The sequence below is a fragment of the Cucumis sativus genome, chromosome 7 (assembly GCF_000004075.3).
Source record: "Cucumis sativus cultivar 9930 chromosome 7, Cucumber_9930_V3, whole genome shotgun sequence".
NCBI lineage: Eukaryota > Viridiplantae > Streptophyta > Magnoliopsida > Cucurbitales > Cucurbitaceae > Cucumis > Cucumis sativus.
The window spans coordinates 16643568-16660071 of record NC_026661.2 but is presented as its reverse complement, the minus strand read 5'-3'; the positions used below and the strand labels follow the sequence as shown (position 1 = coordinate 16660071).

Sequence of the window (16504 nt, the reverse complement as noted above, 5' to 3'; positions counted from 1 at the left end):
ATCCAAATAGTAAATAATCGTTACTTTCATCGTTGTTTATAAATAGAGCAAAATAAACTATAATGTTACAAAATAGCAAAGGAAACTACTATATGTGTCTATTTATCATTGATAGACAGATATGATAGTCTACATCGATCTATTGTGATATATCACAAACAGATCGTGATAAATCATATTTGTATATATTTTTTTTAAATGGTATCATTTAGAGTAATTATTCTTATTTGAAGGTAATTGTTTTAAATAGCTAAATTATATAAAAAATTGACAAACATTTCAAAAAAGGAGTCTATCAACAACTATATTTATAAATATTTTAGTTTAATTTGCTATATCTAAAATTTAAGAGTAATTGTAATGGATGACCATTTGAGGAATAATAATTAATGATACAAGAACATTTAAAAAAAATGCAAATATAGCAAAATTATAGCTGATAGACTTGTATCTGACAGACTCGTATGATCTATCAATGATAGACCAATTTTTACAATATGATCTACGAGTGATAGACTCTATAATTGATAGAATTTGTCAAATTTTGGTATGTTTGCAATTTTTTTTAAATGTTGCTATATACTTGATTATTTTGAATTTAATTACTAAATTTGTGACTATCCAAAAATTTAATAATTATTGATGATAGGAAAGAGAAAAAAAAAAAGAAAGGAAAAATAGAGGGAGGAGGGGGTTTATGTGATTTAAGTATGTTTGTTTCTTTGGTTTTCATGTGAAGAAAACTTGAAACTCAATATAGAGTGCCAGATTTTCATTTCTTGGGTTTTAGGAACACAGTATATGCACCTCTAATTTCTTCATACCATTCATTCCCTTTGAATTCTGCTTCTTCCAAATGGCTTCTTTCTCAACTTGGTTACGCTACATAGCCAACAAGCTTGAATTCTCCGTCTCTCTCAGTTGGAAGGTTTTTCACTCTCTCTCTTTAACCCTATTCTTCAACTTCGCACATGGGTTTTTGTTCAATCACTGTTTTCGCCTCATATCTTGTTGCTTGGTTTGATTACTCGAACATTATTGCATTTTTTTTTTAGAATAATCTCATTTCTTGCACTGTTCTTTGTCTTCCGGTTTTGGGATTTATGCATTCTTTAAATTTCAGTTCGCATTTTTTATTTTATTTTATTAGATCACCATTGAGTTTTCTGGTTTTGTTCAACGTTTATAAGTTCTCGAGAATTTGTGTGTATTTTTACCTTTTTTTTTTTTGTTGATTCTTGGTTCGTTTTTACAGTCTCAGATTCTTTACTGAAGAATCAGTGGAGTGTTGTTTGTTTTAATTGTTTCTTCCGTGGTTAGTTCTTCAATGTTGATTTTTGGTTAACCCATGTTAATTTATCATTTGGCTGTCAAGGGCGGGCAATTTAGTAAGTGGGTTCTGGAATTTAAATTCGCATTTCTTGATATTATTAGTTTTGGTTTCTGATCACCAATGAGTTCTCGGGTTTTGTTCATTGTTTATATGTTCTTGAGAATTTATGTGTATTTTTGCTAATTTTTTCTAAAGGTGATTGGTACGTTATTAAAGTTCCACATTCTTTACCTAAGAACGAGTAGAATGTTATTTGTTTTAATTGTTTCTTGAATGGTTAGTTCTTCAATTTTGATTCTTGGTTTGTTAGTTTGATTTATGATTAACTCATGTTGTCATTTACCATTTGCCTGTCAAGGGAGGGCAAGTTAGTAAGTGCCTTGTAAAAGAAAAGATTTTGTGCAGAGATAAATTCTTTCACATGTTCAATTAATGTTAATTTGTTGTTAGTTTCAACTGATCCTTGTCTGTCTCACCATGTTGGTGTTCATTCATAGGTTGAGTGGGATACACACACACACATATTTATACATATACATACATACATAACTTACTATCAAGAATTTGATTGTGGTTTAAACTTTTCTCAAGGGACATCATCCCCACCATGCTGCCAGGCCTTTCTTTTAGAAGAAAACATAATTTGTCTGTTTCTTTCATATAAAATTATTCCTTAAAAAATTAGATGAGTCTTTCAAATGGAAAGAATAATTCTTCCCAGTTTTCTGTAGATACTTGGTTTCTTCACGTCTTGGCCTTCTGTTGTAGTTTGATCTATATTTTTTTTTTAAATTACGCTCCTTTCTTTTATTATTATAATTTTTAATGCAAGTTGAAGATAGGGAGGTTTTTTGTTAGGTTTTGAGTGTGCGAGAATGTTATCTCCTGTTTTCCTTTTAGAAATGAGGGGTCGTTTTAGTTTCTTATAGAGATGTATTTCTATTGTCCGAGAAGTTCAAGCCGGATAGGAATTTCTATGTTGAATGTGTGTGAGCTGCTGGGATTTGACTATTAAACTGTGTAACAGGAAAGTCTAGGAATGTGTGAAGTCAATTTTGTTTATAAGAAAATTAACAATGTCCTAATGCCAGTTCCTGAAAATTCATGCTGTCCTCGCTGGATTGTCTTAAAAAAACTTTATTTCTCAATTCTATTAGGACGTCTTTAGATGCTTGATCTCTCAATTCTCTCTTTGTTCATCTTCTTTCTATTATAGGTTAGCTTGTAGTTATTTCTCATTTAGCTTCTTGGTTTTCAGCTTGAAAACTTTTGAATTATATGTTTGATTGAGGAAAAAAAAGTAGAAATGTCTCAACCGTTTTGACCTTTCAACTATTTTATATAAACAATGACAAGAAAAATCTTTGCTCTGATGCAGAACTATAAAGGAGGTCGAATTACTGACAGAGAAGTAGGTCATGCCGTTTGGAAGAATTTACTTCAGGGAAAGCTCACATACCTACACTGGATTAAGGGACAGGAGATGGCCCCAACTGTAGGTGAGGCAGGGGGAACACTTCTCGTACGCAAATTACCTGATGCAGATTCAACGTAAACTTCATCTTCCTCTTTCTCTTAGTACAAAAAATTTATTCTCTTTTTCTGCAACACCAATTTCCTGTTTTTGTGACAGCTTTGAAATGATTACTTTTTTTAAACAGAGACAAAAATGCTTACTAATTCAGTACTTTGGATTAAGTTCTAATTTATCACCTGAACTAAACTGAAGCCAGTTCTCTACTCTACTTCTTACACTATAGTGATTATTGTTATTGTTTGGCAAGAAATAAGCTTCATAAGAAACGAGAATCTAATTTGAAGACAGATGAATAAAGGGAGTTCAATTGCTCGACAAAATGGAAAGAGAATGATTACATAAATATTTAATTTCAATATATGTAGGGATGAATGAAGTAAATTTAAATTCCATGTTTGACTAATTTTTCTTTTTGAGGGAAATTATTTACAGTGTGACTACCACTTTAATTAATGGTCCAACACTCCAGAAATAGTTTCTAATATATGCTTTGTACATCTTAATGGTGTAAAAGTGGCAGTTTATTTATTCAATATCTTCTTCCTCTTTAAAAGATCCTGTTTCTACAGTCCAACCCAATAGTTGAAAGCACAACATATAAGTCTCTGACCATTTTACCTTCTTGCAATTTTTAAATCTCCAAGGAGTCTGGCCTTTAACCACCAATTTTTGTGCATCTGAGGAAGGGCCATTGTAAGTAAAGAAATTCAGAAACTTTGACTGAAAGAAAAAACCATTAGCAGGTTATTTAGCAACTCACTGACCAGAAAAACCATCAGTCCGCAACTAAATGCTTGCAAAAATAAAAGCCAGCCTTCAGCCAAACAGAATCAAAATAAAGCTTGCCCCAAAAGCCACAAACCCTACATCACTTCCTTTGTAAAGGAAGCACCAATTTGAATTAGATAACTGAGGAGATCTCTTTGCTGTATTTTTTTGCATTTGTGTTCAACCCATTGAGAGCATATTAGTGTTGGGGTCTCTTAGAAATAATTTACTCTTCTTTGGTGCGAAGGCCATGGTAGGATGATGGTAAGAATACTTTTGGGGTTGCTAAAAATCTTATTAGGGTATTAAGAGCATATTAGTCATTGTTTTAGTTGATTTAGGCTTGAGAATACTCAAGATAGGATTCCAGAGAGCTAGTATATATACTGAAGACACTTTGATGAGAATGCTGATTTAGGAAATTAAGGTAGGCATTGATATTATTGTATTTCTATTCTAAGTAGCTTGAGTGCTTAGATCTTCCATAAGGCTCTTTTTAGAAAATGCTGAAGACACATTGATGAGAAAGCTAGTTTTCGCTCCTTGGTTCTCTATCCCCTCAAAACTTAAGAGAACCATCTTCCAGGATTGGGATCTGGGGGTAAATTGGTGCAGGTTAAGAACAAGGATTGAGGAGATCTCCTTGAACCCTTAAAGATTGTATAAGACCAAACTGTAGACATTGAAAGTTTAATTTTTAACCTAAAGGTTGCCTTGAAGGCTCTTACTGGATTAGGAAAATTGCAAATTATTTTTTCTGTATCCTCCACGAAAAATTCATGCTAATTTTTAATGTATTCTCTTTTCAGTAAATAAGGCCTATGAATGTTTTCTTAACAATAAATTTATCCTTTACTTTGTGATAGAAGTCTCTCTCTCAAGAAACAAATCTCACTGTTGATTTTGAGAGAAAAGTCTAGGAAAGTGTGAAGTCAATTTTGAACGTTTTTTTCACTCTCCATTGTATCTATCTGATCTCGAAGCTTTCTTATCACCCGAATTCCTCCTGCCCAGGCATCATGTAGAAGTAACTTTCCCACTTTTTGCAAACTTCTTAAAACCAAGAGCTTTCCTTTTGGTGTACATGTTATCGAGTGCCGTATAATAATGAATGAGAACTGTTTATAATTTATAAAGCATATGCTTCTTGTTGCCTGTAATTTAGAGAAATTAGTTTAATGCTAGATTTTTGTAGTTTATACTTATTAACAACACTCTTCTTTAACGCCCAAGATGTTTTCTTGTACACAGGAGTGTTTTTATTGGAGATGTCGTGGTAGTGAAGGAGCCAGAAAAACCAGAAAACTATCTTGTGAGAAGATTGGCTGCAGTTGAAGGGCATGAGATGCTGTCTACGGATGAAAAAGATCAGCCTTTCACCCTTGAGAAGGATCAGTGCTGGTTGTTGGCAGATAATGAGAAGTTGAAGCCAAAGGTATGATACAATGACAAACACCATAACTCTGCTATTGATAGTTGTACCTTTTTGCTTTAGATCATACCCGTTTGGTTGATTGCCATTTAAGTTTTGCTGGTACAGTTTGACTGAGTTTAATTTTTTGTTTTTGTTTTTGGAGTATGGAATTCTAGGAGCAGCTAACAAAACAACTCCATTTTTGTGTTTGATTTTTGTTAAACTGCACTCATCAACTTCATATTTCTATTTTTTCACCCTTGTCAGGAGGCGTACGACAGTCGAACATTTGGTCCAGTTTCAATGTCAGACATTGTAGGCAGAGCCATATATTGCCTACGATCAGCAGTCGATCATGGCCCGGTGCAGAATAGGTTAGCCACTATTCACTAAGTGGTCTACTCTATATTTTTTTTAAAAAGTGAAGTTTTCTTGAGAGACTGACTGAATTGTGTTTGTCTTTCACTAGCGATTTTAGCATGAAGAGGGATTCACCAATATTGGAAATCGAACTGGATGTGGACGAGATGGCTAAAAATCACAAGGCCTGAAATAGAGATTTTGAAGTGTGTATGTAATCAATTTTTCATTGCAGGTGAACTCCAAATTTTTCAATGGATTTGGGGATATCGAGTTCCAATTTGTTGCTAATCAATAGATTGATAAACATCCATGAGATTTTACCTATATTCAGGTTTACTTCTGTCTTTCTTGAGAATAGCAATAAAATGATTACTGATCTATTTACCTTATCATCCATAAGATTTAGTACTATAGAAGGAGGTGTTCTAGCTATGTTGTTATTAAATAAAGAGTTGGAAACAAAAAATTTGGAGTGGAGATATATAAAAGAAAAAATTGCCCTAAAACATGAATAGGGAATTCAAAAGAGTTCAAAGAAGCATATTGAATCTTTAACTCTTTGTCAGACCGTTAAGATACAATCATGAACTTTTAAAATATAGTGAATCTATATATCAAAATTCAACGTGATTTTTTTTTAATTATAATATTTACAAGTCTAATATATATTTTAATAATATTACTATTAAAATATATATTATTAGGTTGGGTCAAGTCGGATTTTTAAAAATGCAATCAAAACTTAGCCTAATTGGATTTAAATCTTTATGATTCAACTATATATATAAAAAATTAAATTCAACTATGTAAAAAAATAATTAAATTTATGAACACCATTACAGTCTAGGTTTGTTACTAACATTTTAAGAAACAAAGCCAAATTTCCAGTATTTCTTAAAAAAAAACCCAGAAATAAAAAATGAAAAGAAACAATAAATAAATAATTGTTAACCTAACCGATGGTTGATGTCTACGTATGCCTTGTGAATTCCATTAGGATAAATCATCTCCCACAGAATACATAGGAAATAAGAATCGCTTAATTCTTTTAAATAATTAAGTCTTTTTTTCTTTTCTTTTTTGACAAGCAGAGATGGAACTTGATAGGCATTCCTCATTTGTGCTCTCAAAGTTTGGGACCAAAATTTAGAGCAATCTAGCTCAACTACTCCCCTTACAATCTAGTTCATTCATTTTAAAAGTCAGAATCTGACCAGTCCTCATCGGATTCTGAGCTCTCTGGTAAAGTTGCAAAAGACTCCAAGTTGAGTGAAAAGATTAAATCATCTCCTCTTTCATTTAAAACTACTGCTGGGGTTGATGTACTCTCTTTTCCTTTGACCTCATTTGGGCTTACTGGCTGTAGTTTCGACACACTCTGTTCTGCCAAAGTTCTCATATCCAAATTTGCAACAATACCATTATCTTTAACTGTATCCACGGATTCTGTTACCTTCCCGATTTCTTTTCTATACTTCAAGGTTTTCGCTTGGAGAAGACGCGCCTTTATCTCTGCCTTAATTCGATTGATTGAGCTATTAAAAGTACTAGGAGATTCAGCATCCTCGGACTGACTCCCTTGTGAAGACTGTCGTGTATCAGCAGGCTGAGATTGTAGTGAACTATTCTTGTAGGAATGCACAGCCAATCCAAGATTCTCTTTGGCCCATTTGTAGACTGCACTTAATTTTCCTTCCAATGCATCAAGAAGAAGATTTAAGTTGCTCATTTGGTACCGTACCACAAAGAATTTGTTGCCCCAAGCACAAGAACAGAGTTGCTTAGCGTGAACCAAACAGGAGTACCTATCACCAGAACATGAACAACCAGCTGCAGACAAGTGTAAATCATAAAGGCAAATGCTGCATTCGCGCTTCCTGATGTCATCAAAACTACTGGTTACTTCACGCATCTGCAAAGCTGTCGCAAGATACTCCCTCCGGAGACTTTCACTTCTGATGCGAGACTACACAAAAGGAAGATTGGTTAAAATCTAACTCAGTTGTATATACTTCTACAAAACGTTTTTTTTTATAAAAAAAAAAGAAGCAAGCTTGGATTAAAGAAAAAAGAGTCTTGGAGCCGGGGTACAAAAGAACTAATATAAAGCTTTCCAGTTGTTCAGAATCATGGAAAGGTTGTAGTTACAATAGAATTTACTGAGTTTTACATCCACCAAAACGAAGTTCCAGAGAGTCTTCTAAGAGAAGTTTTCTTCGGTTTATTTTAGACAGGTAAGAATTGGAAAGGAAACTACTTGGTAAAAAGAAAGCAAAACTTTCTCAAACAAATTGATGCCCGCAAAGAAGTTTAAACAAGTAAATTTTGGTGAGGTGAAGATTGCAAGCATACCTTGAATGTTTGGGCCAATATCCCATGTTTTCCACAAGCGTCTTTCCATCGCAAATTATCTTTGGTTTCATTCCTGCATAATGAGAGTTCCCATTGTGCCTTCACAGCTTCAATGGCTGCTCCAAGCAACAGCCTATCAAAGGATATCAACGTCTTCCTTCTCTCTACAGAGTACAGCTCCGTAGCATTATAACCATGAGGTAACCAATCAAGAGGAGCAAAATTTGCTTCCTCTGTAACACTAAACCCACAGTTAAATCCTGAATGACATGCTCCCGGGAAGACGAGAACAAACTCTCCTGGATTTTGAATGCAACGGTAAATTGGTATCCCTTCTCTCTTCAATGTGGCAATTGATGGTTGATTGACGACCTGTGTTATCAAGAAACTGAAATGTGAATCTACGAGTAGGTGCATGCTCTACTCATTATATCAAGTACTAGAATGTACAAATCATACTTTAAAAATAGTCTCGTTATCTAGACAAGTAAACTAAAAAGGTTTACTGTTTAAACAGAATTTAAGCATGGAATATGCCAAATTATAAGCATATGCATTCACGGAAATGGTATTATATAACTTAATGGAATGAATAAATAAAACAGCTAAACAATCCAATACAAAGTCTTCTTGAATGATGGACATGAAAATGGCATACTCACCATTCCTCTATGAGACCTTTGCCGTCCCACAAAATGTTCTGGAAGGCTCTTCATGACTTCGTCAAATTTATCGATGTATCTTCCTGGAATGCCATACCATATTTTAGGAGCTCCCAGGTGCAAGTAACACAACAAAGGTAAGTGGTGTTCTTCAACTCGCTGTTATTTTAGAATAGGGGAAAAAAGTGCAACATACATTATTCCTCAGGATGTACAACTAGATCAATAAGAACATGCAACATAAAGTACTTCCAGTTGGCACGAGGCTCAATATGTCCCATAAGAAGTCATTTCTTTTTTTTCTTTTTCTTCCCCCAGCAGCAAGCAAAACCAAATAACAATTGAAAAGGAGTACGAGCAACAATAAAAAGATTAGGAACTCTCTTCAAGAAAAAGAAACGCAATGAAATCACTGCTCTTCAAATAAAAATAAAGCATCGAAAGTTGTGTTAGTCTGACAATAATTAAAGAAGGTAACATTTACTTATACAGAAATTTTGGTATTCTTACCCAAGGAGCTGTAGAAAAGCACATTCCCACACACAATCGAGGCGACAAAATAGAGGATGTCTCGAAGCTATCCAAAGAAAGAAGTGAACCAGGCAGTCTAGGTAAATTATTTAATTTCCAACCAGAGTCCATATGATCAGCATGACCTGGTTCATTCAAAGGACTGGATGATGATGGAAATCTGCTGCCCAGTAAATGGCTACTCAAACTACTATCACCGTATAGCACCTAAAAGCATTCATACAGAAGGATCAGCAAAAGCTTATCTGATTGAAGAAAGTCAGAACCAAAATCTATAATCTCTGTTACCTCAATTTGTTCGGTTGGATTCTCAAGAATGCGTCTATATTCACCCTCTACTTGATCTACCAAAGGTTCCCACTGCTCTCCAAGCATAGATGACTTTGTTTCTGTATTCGTGTCCTTATTTCCACTGCGGAAATACTGGGATTTGAAGTCATCTGCATAACTTTTAAAAACCTTTAGAGTAAACTCTTGACCATGTTCTGAGTTCTGGCCTTGCTTATAACTACAACTTTCATCAGGATCCATCAAACATCTATTACCACACTCATAGTCTAACTTTCTCCTCTTATTCTTCATGTCTCCGCAATGGTTAGAAAATTGATCACGTGCAAAAGTCTTCTGAAACCCATCAATCCGCTGATAGTGGGCTAAGAAAGGAGAATTTTCCCAAATTTCCTTTTCCTTCAAAAGACATGGGGGCAACCATGATGGAGGAGGAACTATGCGGCAAATTCCACATGACTCTGCTCTTGAACGTATTCTTTCTACATAATGAAGTGTATCTGCAAATTCCTGCAGGAACAATTTTCAGCGTTTAAACATTCTCCTCTACGCATGTAGTAAACACATGAGCTAAGAATAAACAGTGAAATAAGTAAATTTCATTCATTACAGCTGAACACCTCCTCTGTTGGATAAAAGACAGCAGCCTCTTCAAGAATATCTGATCTTGCATCGTCTGGGCGCCACCTTGCAGTGACCTATTCCAGAATGTTAACACAGACTTAGCACACAGTGGTTTGGTGATATAAAGTTCATAATTTTATTAAAAATAGATTTCATTTTAAGTTTCAACCAGCGGACTGAGGTCAACCTTCAGACAGTTACTGCATTCTGGGCATCCATAAGCTACCCCTTTTGGAAGGTCAGATTGTGGAGGGATGCTCTGCATCAGTTGCACAAATTGGAAAAGTTTATACTGAGTTATTAATATATAGCAGCCACTTTCCATTATAATGTATAGAATTAGTAAACCACTCGCAGGTTTAAAATAATTACTATCCTACATGTTTTTAATAATCATTGAAACATAATATTTTTTTCATTGAAAGATCAATTTTCATTAACTTGAACGAAAGTACACCGTGCAAGAAGATTTGATTAAAATATAATGTGATTGGGAAACATCATATCAGTAATACATTTGAAATGATTACTATGACAACTTATTAGTAGATCACAATCGATTAAATTAAAAGGTTTTATATAACTAGTATAATATCCTCGTGAAACAAGAATCCTAGTGTAATACGTATATCCCTAATCTAATAAATCTACTATAAGAAGGTTTTTTTAGATTTCAGAGAAAAGGTACCAAACATTTAATATTAAGTGAGGCGTTTAGAGAAACAAAAAAAACAAAAAAAATGGAAGCAAAGCAGACATAATTCACCACCTCATGCTCCGTAGATTCAAACTCCAAAGAATCCTCCTTGTTTTGATCAAATAGTATCCACGGTCTCTGTCTACAAGCTGCCTCCACCATTTCAACATCACTTGTCTTGGACAAAGTCCCTTTCTCAGTTTTCTTTGTTTTAATTGAATCATCATTTGCATTTTGTTCCACCTTCTTCAGCCTGAACGATCGCCGAGAAATAAAACCGGGGGGAGCCAATAAATTTTCAACTCCTTGGTTCAATGAACTTGTTGTACAATCTTCGTCCATAATCCCTGATTAAGGAGAGGGTGTAATGAAGACTGAGGTGACATTAGGACAACAGGAAAATTAACATGAAATCATGTTTAAGTCCCTACCTGCAACAGTTTGTATTGAAAAGAGAGACAACGAGTTCACACCAATTTACGTGGAAACCCGAGTACCGGGAGAAAAACCACGATTGTTTGTGTTGTTATTATTTTCTAATGAATAAAGCAATAGGTACAAGGGAGAATAAATAGAGTACACAATGGAATAAAAAAGGAAAAGATTTAGGAAAATAAGGAATACATTCCCATAATCTTTCCATAATTATTCTAGGATTCTAACAAGGAAAAAGCCTAGAAAAAAGGAAAGAATTCCAACAGTTTGTTTAATAGTCCACATACAGGTACCACTTTCACTTTTATAAAAGCGTCATCTGCAATAGCCCAAAAGATAATAAATAAGTGTCTTTTCTTCCCCCATAATGAGAAACGATAGTTTGCTGTAACTATACAAAAAAGAAAAGCTACAATCTAAAAGGATGAGACCAAGGTAATAGTCACAAAACTTTTTGGTAACTGAAACCCAAATATCAGAGCTAAAAGCAAGATTCAGGGCACAACGACTTTCAAATTAGTTTCACACACACGATAATGTTAACGACCGTTTGTCCCTGGACCAAAAAATTTTAGGTTCCTTTTAGAACCTCAGCATACAACAAACGGCCCATTGGATAAATATTTTTCTAAAAAAGAAGATGCTATTGCACACTTATCTAATTTGGAATCACAAGGCACTAGTTTACATTACACCTCGTGACTATATTAGTAAAAATTGGATTTCACTCCTCCCCTTCCTTCTAATGTCAGACTCCATTTTTTTTAAAAAAAAAACAGAGACTTCAAAGAAACACTTAGAACAAAACCTAACCAGATAAACTCGCTAGGCATCCCACCCAAGGCCTTAGGAATTCAAGGCTTAAGGACCAACCGTCATAAATTCGAATCGCTATATGGGTGTCCACCAGAGATTTGTGATTTTCATCATTTCGTAAACTGTCTAACAAAATCACAGACAACAAACAGGAAGCAAGGAGAAGAAATCACCCACAGGGAACAGAATTATACGGAATTGAAGGACGTAAGAACAAATGCAACGAAAACAGAAACATAACTCAAGCGAATCAGACAACGAAACAAGGTGTAGGGATTGGCATTATCACCAATAAAAAAAATAGAGAGAAGAGCTGCTGCAGTTTTACCTGTAAAAGTAAAAGTGGAATTGGATATTAGATTTAGGATGGAAATAAGGTGGATTGGAGATGACGATGAAGAAGAAGAAGAAGAGGAAGCCGGAGCTAGGGTTTGTGGATCTGTCAGAGAAACTGAGGAAGTAAAACAGTTTTGGCAAAATGGGAAACAAAAAACGGTCGATTGTTCAATCAAAACTTGTCCGCGATTAAGGATTTATTACGTTCGTTTCTTTCTTTCTTAAGAATGATCGATTGACAATGATTTCACATATTAATTAATCCCAAATATTTTCAACAAAATAATTAATTAATTATACTAAACACTTTTTTCAAACAAAAATCGGAAAATAATAATAATAACAACAATACATAACAATATTATTATTATCGTAATTTACAATTATTTTTAAAAAAATTCTAAATACAACAAATTTATCACAAACATATGACAGATTCCTATTGCTAATAGATTTTGTTATATCAAATATTGTTATATATTTGTTTATTTTTAATCTAATTGTTATATTTATAATCATCCTTCTAAATAATAACGATAACTATAAAAAAAATTGATATGAATTAAAACAAAAGAGTTGTCTTTCAACTTTGGGTAAACTAAGGAGAAAAAAATATTTTTGAATTTAAAAAAAAGTATAAAAATACTCATACAGCTAGTTTTGGATGAAATCGTTTAAATTTTATTTAAAAAATATTCATGAACTATTGAAAAGTTTCATAAATACCCTTCTTAAGTTAAAAAATATTTTTATTGATCCAATTTTTATACTAATTTTCTCATCAACCAAAATTTTAAATTAAAACATAGTTTTAAATTTATTTGACTATTAACATATAAGAAGATCATGCACACAACCAATGTCAATAGTTATTATTGTAATAAATATACAACTAACTGTTAATTAAAAAAAATGTATTTGACTATTAACACACCTTGATGTCTGATAGATCTATTAGTGTGCGAGATTTTTTTTTATTTGACTATTTATTGTTTTAAGTAAAGTTTTTATTTTGAAATTTTGTGAGATTTGAATTGTATGTTTTACCCAAGATTTAAAATATTGATGCGAGTTGATATATGAAAGTCTTAATTATGTTTTACAAAAATTTAAATTTCGATGCATATTTATGAAAAAGTTATAACGAAAATATCAAATTATCTCTTCTGTTGATATCAAACTTACAAAAATGTGGAAATATCGAGATATCCATATAAATTTGAACCATGATTTTAATCTAATCTTTTTGTTTTTATTTTTGGGTGTTAAGAAATTTGATGTAAAGATTAAATTAATTAAATTGTTTTTTTACTTTTCTTTAGTTTAAGAGTAATTTTAAAAATTTTGTTTAAAAGTATTTAATTATTTTTTATCCAAAACAAAGGATAAGAGTATTTTTTAAAAAATTTGGGAAAATATTAAAGACCTTCTTAAAAGTTTAGAAACGTTTTTTTAAATATAATTTAGCCTTTAAAAATAGTAAAATTTTCATTTATATTATAAACACAAACCACAATGTTCATTTATTTATTTGTTTCTTTCTAATTTTTTGAATTGTCATAGAAACTTTCCTAACTTTAAAACTTAAATATTTTCATCCACAAACATACTTTAAACTTGATTATAAAAAAATTATTAAAAGTACTTACAAAATTTTAACCCTCTTTTTTCAATAAAAATTCAAATATCTATTACAAATTTTAAAATTTTGACAAACATTTTAAAAAGAAAAACATAAAACAAAATTATAAAGGATATATATATACTACAAAAGTTGAAAAAAAAATGACCAAACTGATTTATTGATGATGGAATTTCACTTAAATCTTTATAGTTGGTTTTAATTAAGTGTCAATTTTCTCCCAAAACCTTCACTGATCGATCAGCTTATAACTCTAGTAGTGACAAAGAATGATATTTATTGTTTTAAAAACAGAAATAAATGATATTTCGTTAATAATAATTCATTCCCCATAACGTCCCTACAATGAATAATTATGTCCAATCAAACTTTGAAAATACAAGATCATTAAACTCATCTAAACTTAGATTATCTTTTTATTCATGGTTAATGCTTTCATAAGGTATGTCTTCAATATCAAAACAAGCACGCCATTTCCTTTGTGATCATTAAAAGCTTGTCAAACATGTCAACAATATCATTTTTATTAGTGGTCATATCCATTGTGTGAACCGCAACACCACTATTCAAATTGGTGGTCATATCAAGCATGAGATCTAACTTGTAGATTATCTTAGATTACGTTACTCTATGCTCAAAGTCATTAAAGTCACTTAAATATAGAATATCTTTCCATTTGTTATTTCTCGGTATCCAAGGTTCGTATTCACTAATCATGCTTTTGTTTACGTTACCTTGAGTAGTGTTCATATTGGATATATGGTTCACAACACTAATATCTTGATGAGTGGTCATATCATGCATGATATCTGAGTTGTAGATCGTTTATCGTTTTACATGTTATTACAACTCCTTGATCTATCGGTTGCAAGCGGTCAACAAAACATATTTTCTTTGTTTTTGTTTTTAGTCTTTCATTATGAGAGATCTTAGATGCTGTTATTCTTTTCTTGTCAAGTAGTTTCAACTCGATTCGCATTTCTAATTTTCTTTTAGCCCTTTCATTCTTCTTTATTAGACATAAAACATAATTGGGATTGACATCTTGGCACCTCAAATAATTTTATGATTCAAGTTGTATTCATGCATGTCCACTTACAACTAGTCATTTTCATACCTATAATTTACAAAATTATATCATTCATTACAAAATACCAAATAGAAAAATACAATGACAATTTCCTAATAACTTGAAACAAACACAACAATGACAACATATATTGGAAACTAGATTAACAAAAATCGAAACCATAACACATACCTAAAGCGGTCGTGATAACCAATTATTTGGTGCCTGAATTATCGCCACTCCAAGTACTAGTAAATTTCCTATGACTCACATCAAAGTCGAAAACAGCTCCTTGAAAATATTGCTAACGATGAAATAATGAAAAAGTTAGATCGATAGCCTAAACTTGCACCAACCTAGTTGTTCAATGGTAATGGTAAACAATCACTTGAAGAATCCATTGCTACACAAAAGACAAATAAAATATCTTTAGATTATTTTCATGTTTTTATAAATTCGAAACAACGTGAAGTGTAAATCAATATTTTTATTCTATCATAAACAAATTGACGAAATATACAAAATAAAAGCAAAATGTTGGTAATAATACGACTGTCGTTACAAAAGATCACCTCTGTTTATCGGATATGGCGGCGGAAGTGGTGGTAAGCGGTGGTTGGTCGTCGGACGATGTGATGGTGAGAGAGAGAGGGAGATGGAGGTTTGGATTTATGAACTTAATGGAAGGAAGTTTAATTAATTTATAGCTGATTTTGGGAGGGGTATATCTGGAAAATGGCACCAAAATCTTCTTTTATTTTCCGCCAAAATGCTCCAAAATTATAATTTAGTCAATATTTTTTATAAAACTAGTAATTAACACGTGCATCATAATTCAAACATTTTTCTATAGCATGGTCTGTCACATTCATTATTGGATTGTATATTTTTTCTTTTTAAATTCTTTTTCAAAATTTATGCAAAGATAATTGAAAAAGTAAGAATATCGAACAAAAATAGAAAGAGGAAAAACAAAATAAACATATACTTCAAAATAAAGAAGAAGAAACAAGGCATGGTTGTTCATATATATATATATAGTAATAAAAGTTAACAAAATATAGAGTTTTAATAGTTTTGCCAGTAAAATAAATAATATTTTATATACTATCGTAATTAATATTAACAATTTATAATTATATTTAGTTAGTTTGAGAGATAACAATATTAATTTATCAAATAACTGAATTTATGGATGAGGTAGAAGAGTGAAAGAAACTTGGATTGAGAGAAATATAAAAACGCATCATTCTCACCTTCAAGAAAATTGAAAATAAAATGTTTTAAAAGGAAGTTTAGAAGTCATGCGAGGATAGTGGTGGAGAAAAAGATCAACAAAATCATAACTATACTATATCCATAACACACATATATATATATATAATATCAACAACAATTATAACTAAGTTTACAAACATATAAGAAAGAAAACCAACAACTTTGTCTCATACTTGAATATCTATTTTTTTGAACAATTGACCACCAAGAGGAAAATCATTTAGATGATTAAGAAAATAAAAAAGAAAGAAATTTATATTTTGAATAAAGAATTAGCATATAATTATAAATTTGAAGAATAACAAAAGTTTTAACTCCGTATGCATACTTTTACTTTTATATTTGGTAGATTTTGAACA

The 16504-nt window shown here is 32.0% G+C and overlaps 2 protein-coding genes across 13 annotated transcripts; one reads left to right on the top strand and one right to left on the bottom strand.

Annotated features, from left to right (window-relative positions):
* The first annotated feature begins 717 nt into the window (after nt 1-717).
* Nucleotides 718-5807, top strand: LOC101216347. The gene is made up of 5 exons (XM_004148890.3): nt 718-928; nt 2712-2884; nt 4890-5073; nt 5320-5426; nt 5522-5807. Exons 1-5 carry the CDS (start codon nt 857-859, stop codon nt 5601-5603), a joined length of 618 nt encoding a protein of 205 aa, XP_004148938.1. The 5' UTR covers nt 718-856; the 3' UTR covers nt 5604-5807.
* Nucleotides 5808-6238: 431 nt separating this feature from the next.
* Nucleotides 6239-12352, bottom strand: LOC101221486 (putative lysine-specific demethylase JMJ16). 12 transcript variants are annotated; one of them, XM_031889070.1, is made up of 11 exons: nt 12149-12344; nt 11878-11946; nt 11265-11323; nt 10642-10919; nt 10042-10131; nt 9869-9946; nt 9249-9758; nt 8940-9167; nt 8430-8588; nt 7768-8139; nt 6239-7381 (listed from the first exon to the last, which is right to left on the bottom strand). In XM_031889070.1, exons 3-11 carry the CDS (start codon nt 11287-11289, stop codon nt 6611-6613), a joined length of 2511 nt encoding a protein of 836 aa, XP_031744930.1. In that variant the 5' UTR covers nt 11290-11323; nt 11878-11946; nt 12149-12344; the 3' UTR covers nt 6239-6610. The 12 variants fall into 12 exon arrangements, with proteins under 12 accessions (XP_031744930.1, XP_031744935.1, XP_031744929.1 ...); XM_031889075.1 differs by lacking the exon at nt 11265-11323 and having other exon boundaries at nt 10642-10916; nt 11818-11946; nt 12149-12352; XM_031889069.1 differs by lacking the exon at nt 11878-11946 and having other exon boundaries at nt 12149-12345.
* Between the last annotated feature and the right edge of the window lie 4152 nt (nt 12353-16504).

Excerpts from the sequence above, each read along its gene's own strand:
- LOC101216347 (XM_004148890.3), top strand. The coding sequence starts at position 857 with ATGGCTTCTTTCTCAACTTGGTTACGCTACATAGCCAACAAGCTTGAA. Across the intron at positions 929-2,711 it reads CCGTCTCTCTCAGTTGGAAG|AACTATAAAGGAGGTCGAAT; the intron begins GTTTTTCACTCT and ends GCTCTGATGCAG. Across the intron at positions 2,885-4,889 it reads TTACCTGATGCAGATTCAAC|GAGTGTTTTTATTGGAGATG; the intron begins GTAAACTTCATC and ends TCTTGTACACAG.
- LOC101221486 (XM_031889069.1), bottom strand. The coding sequence starts at position 11,289 with ATGTGGACTATTAAACAAACTGTTG. Across the intron at positions 10,132-10,641 it reads TTGAATCTACGGAGCATGAG|AGCATCCCTCCACAATCTGA; the intron begins GTGGTGAATTAT and ends CAACTGATGCAG. Across the intron at positions 8,140-8,429 it reads AAAGGTCTCATAGAGGAATG|GTCGTCAATCAACCATCAAT; the intron begins GTGAGTATGCCA and ends TTGATAACACAG.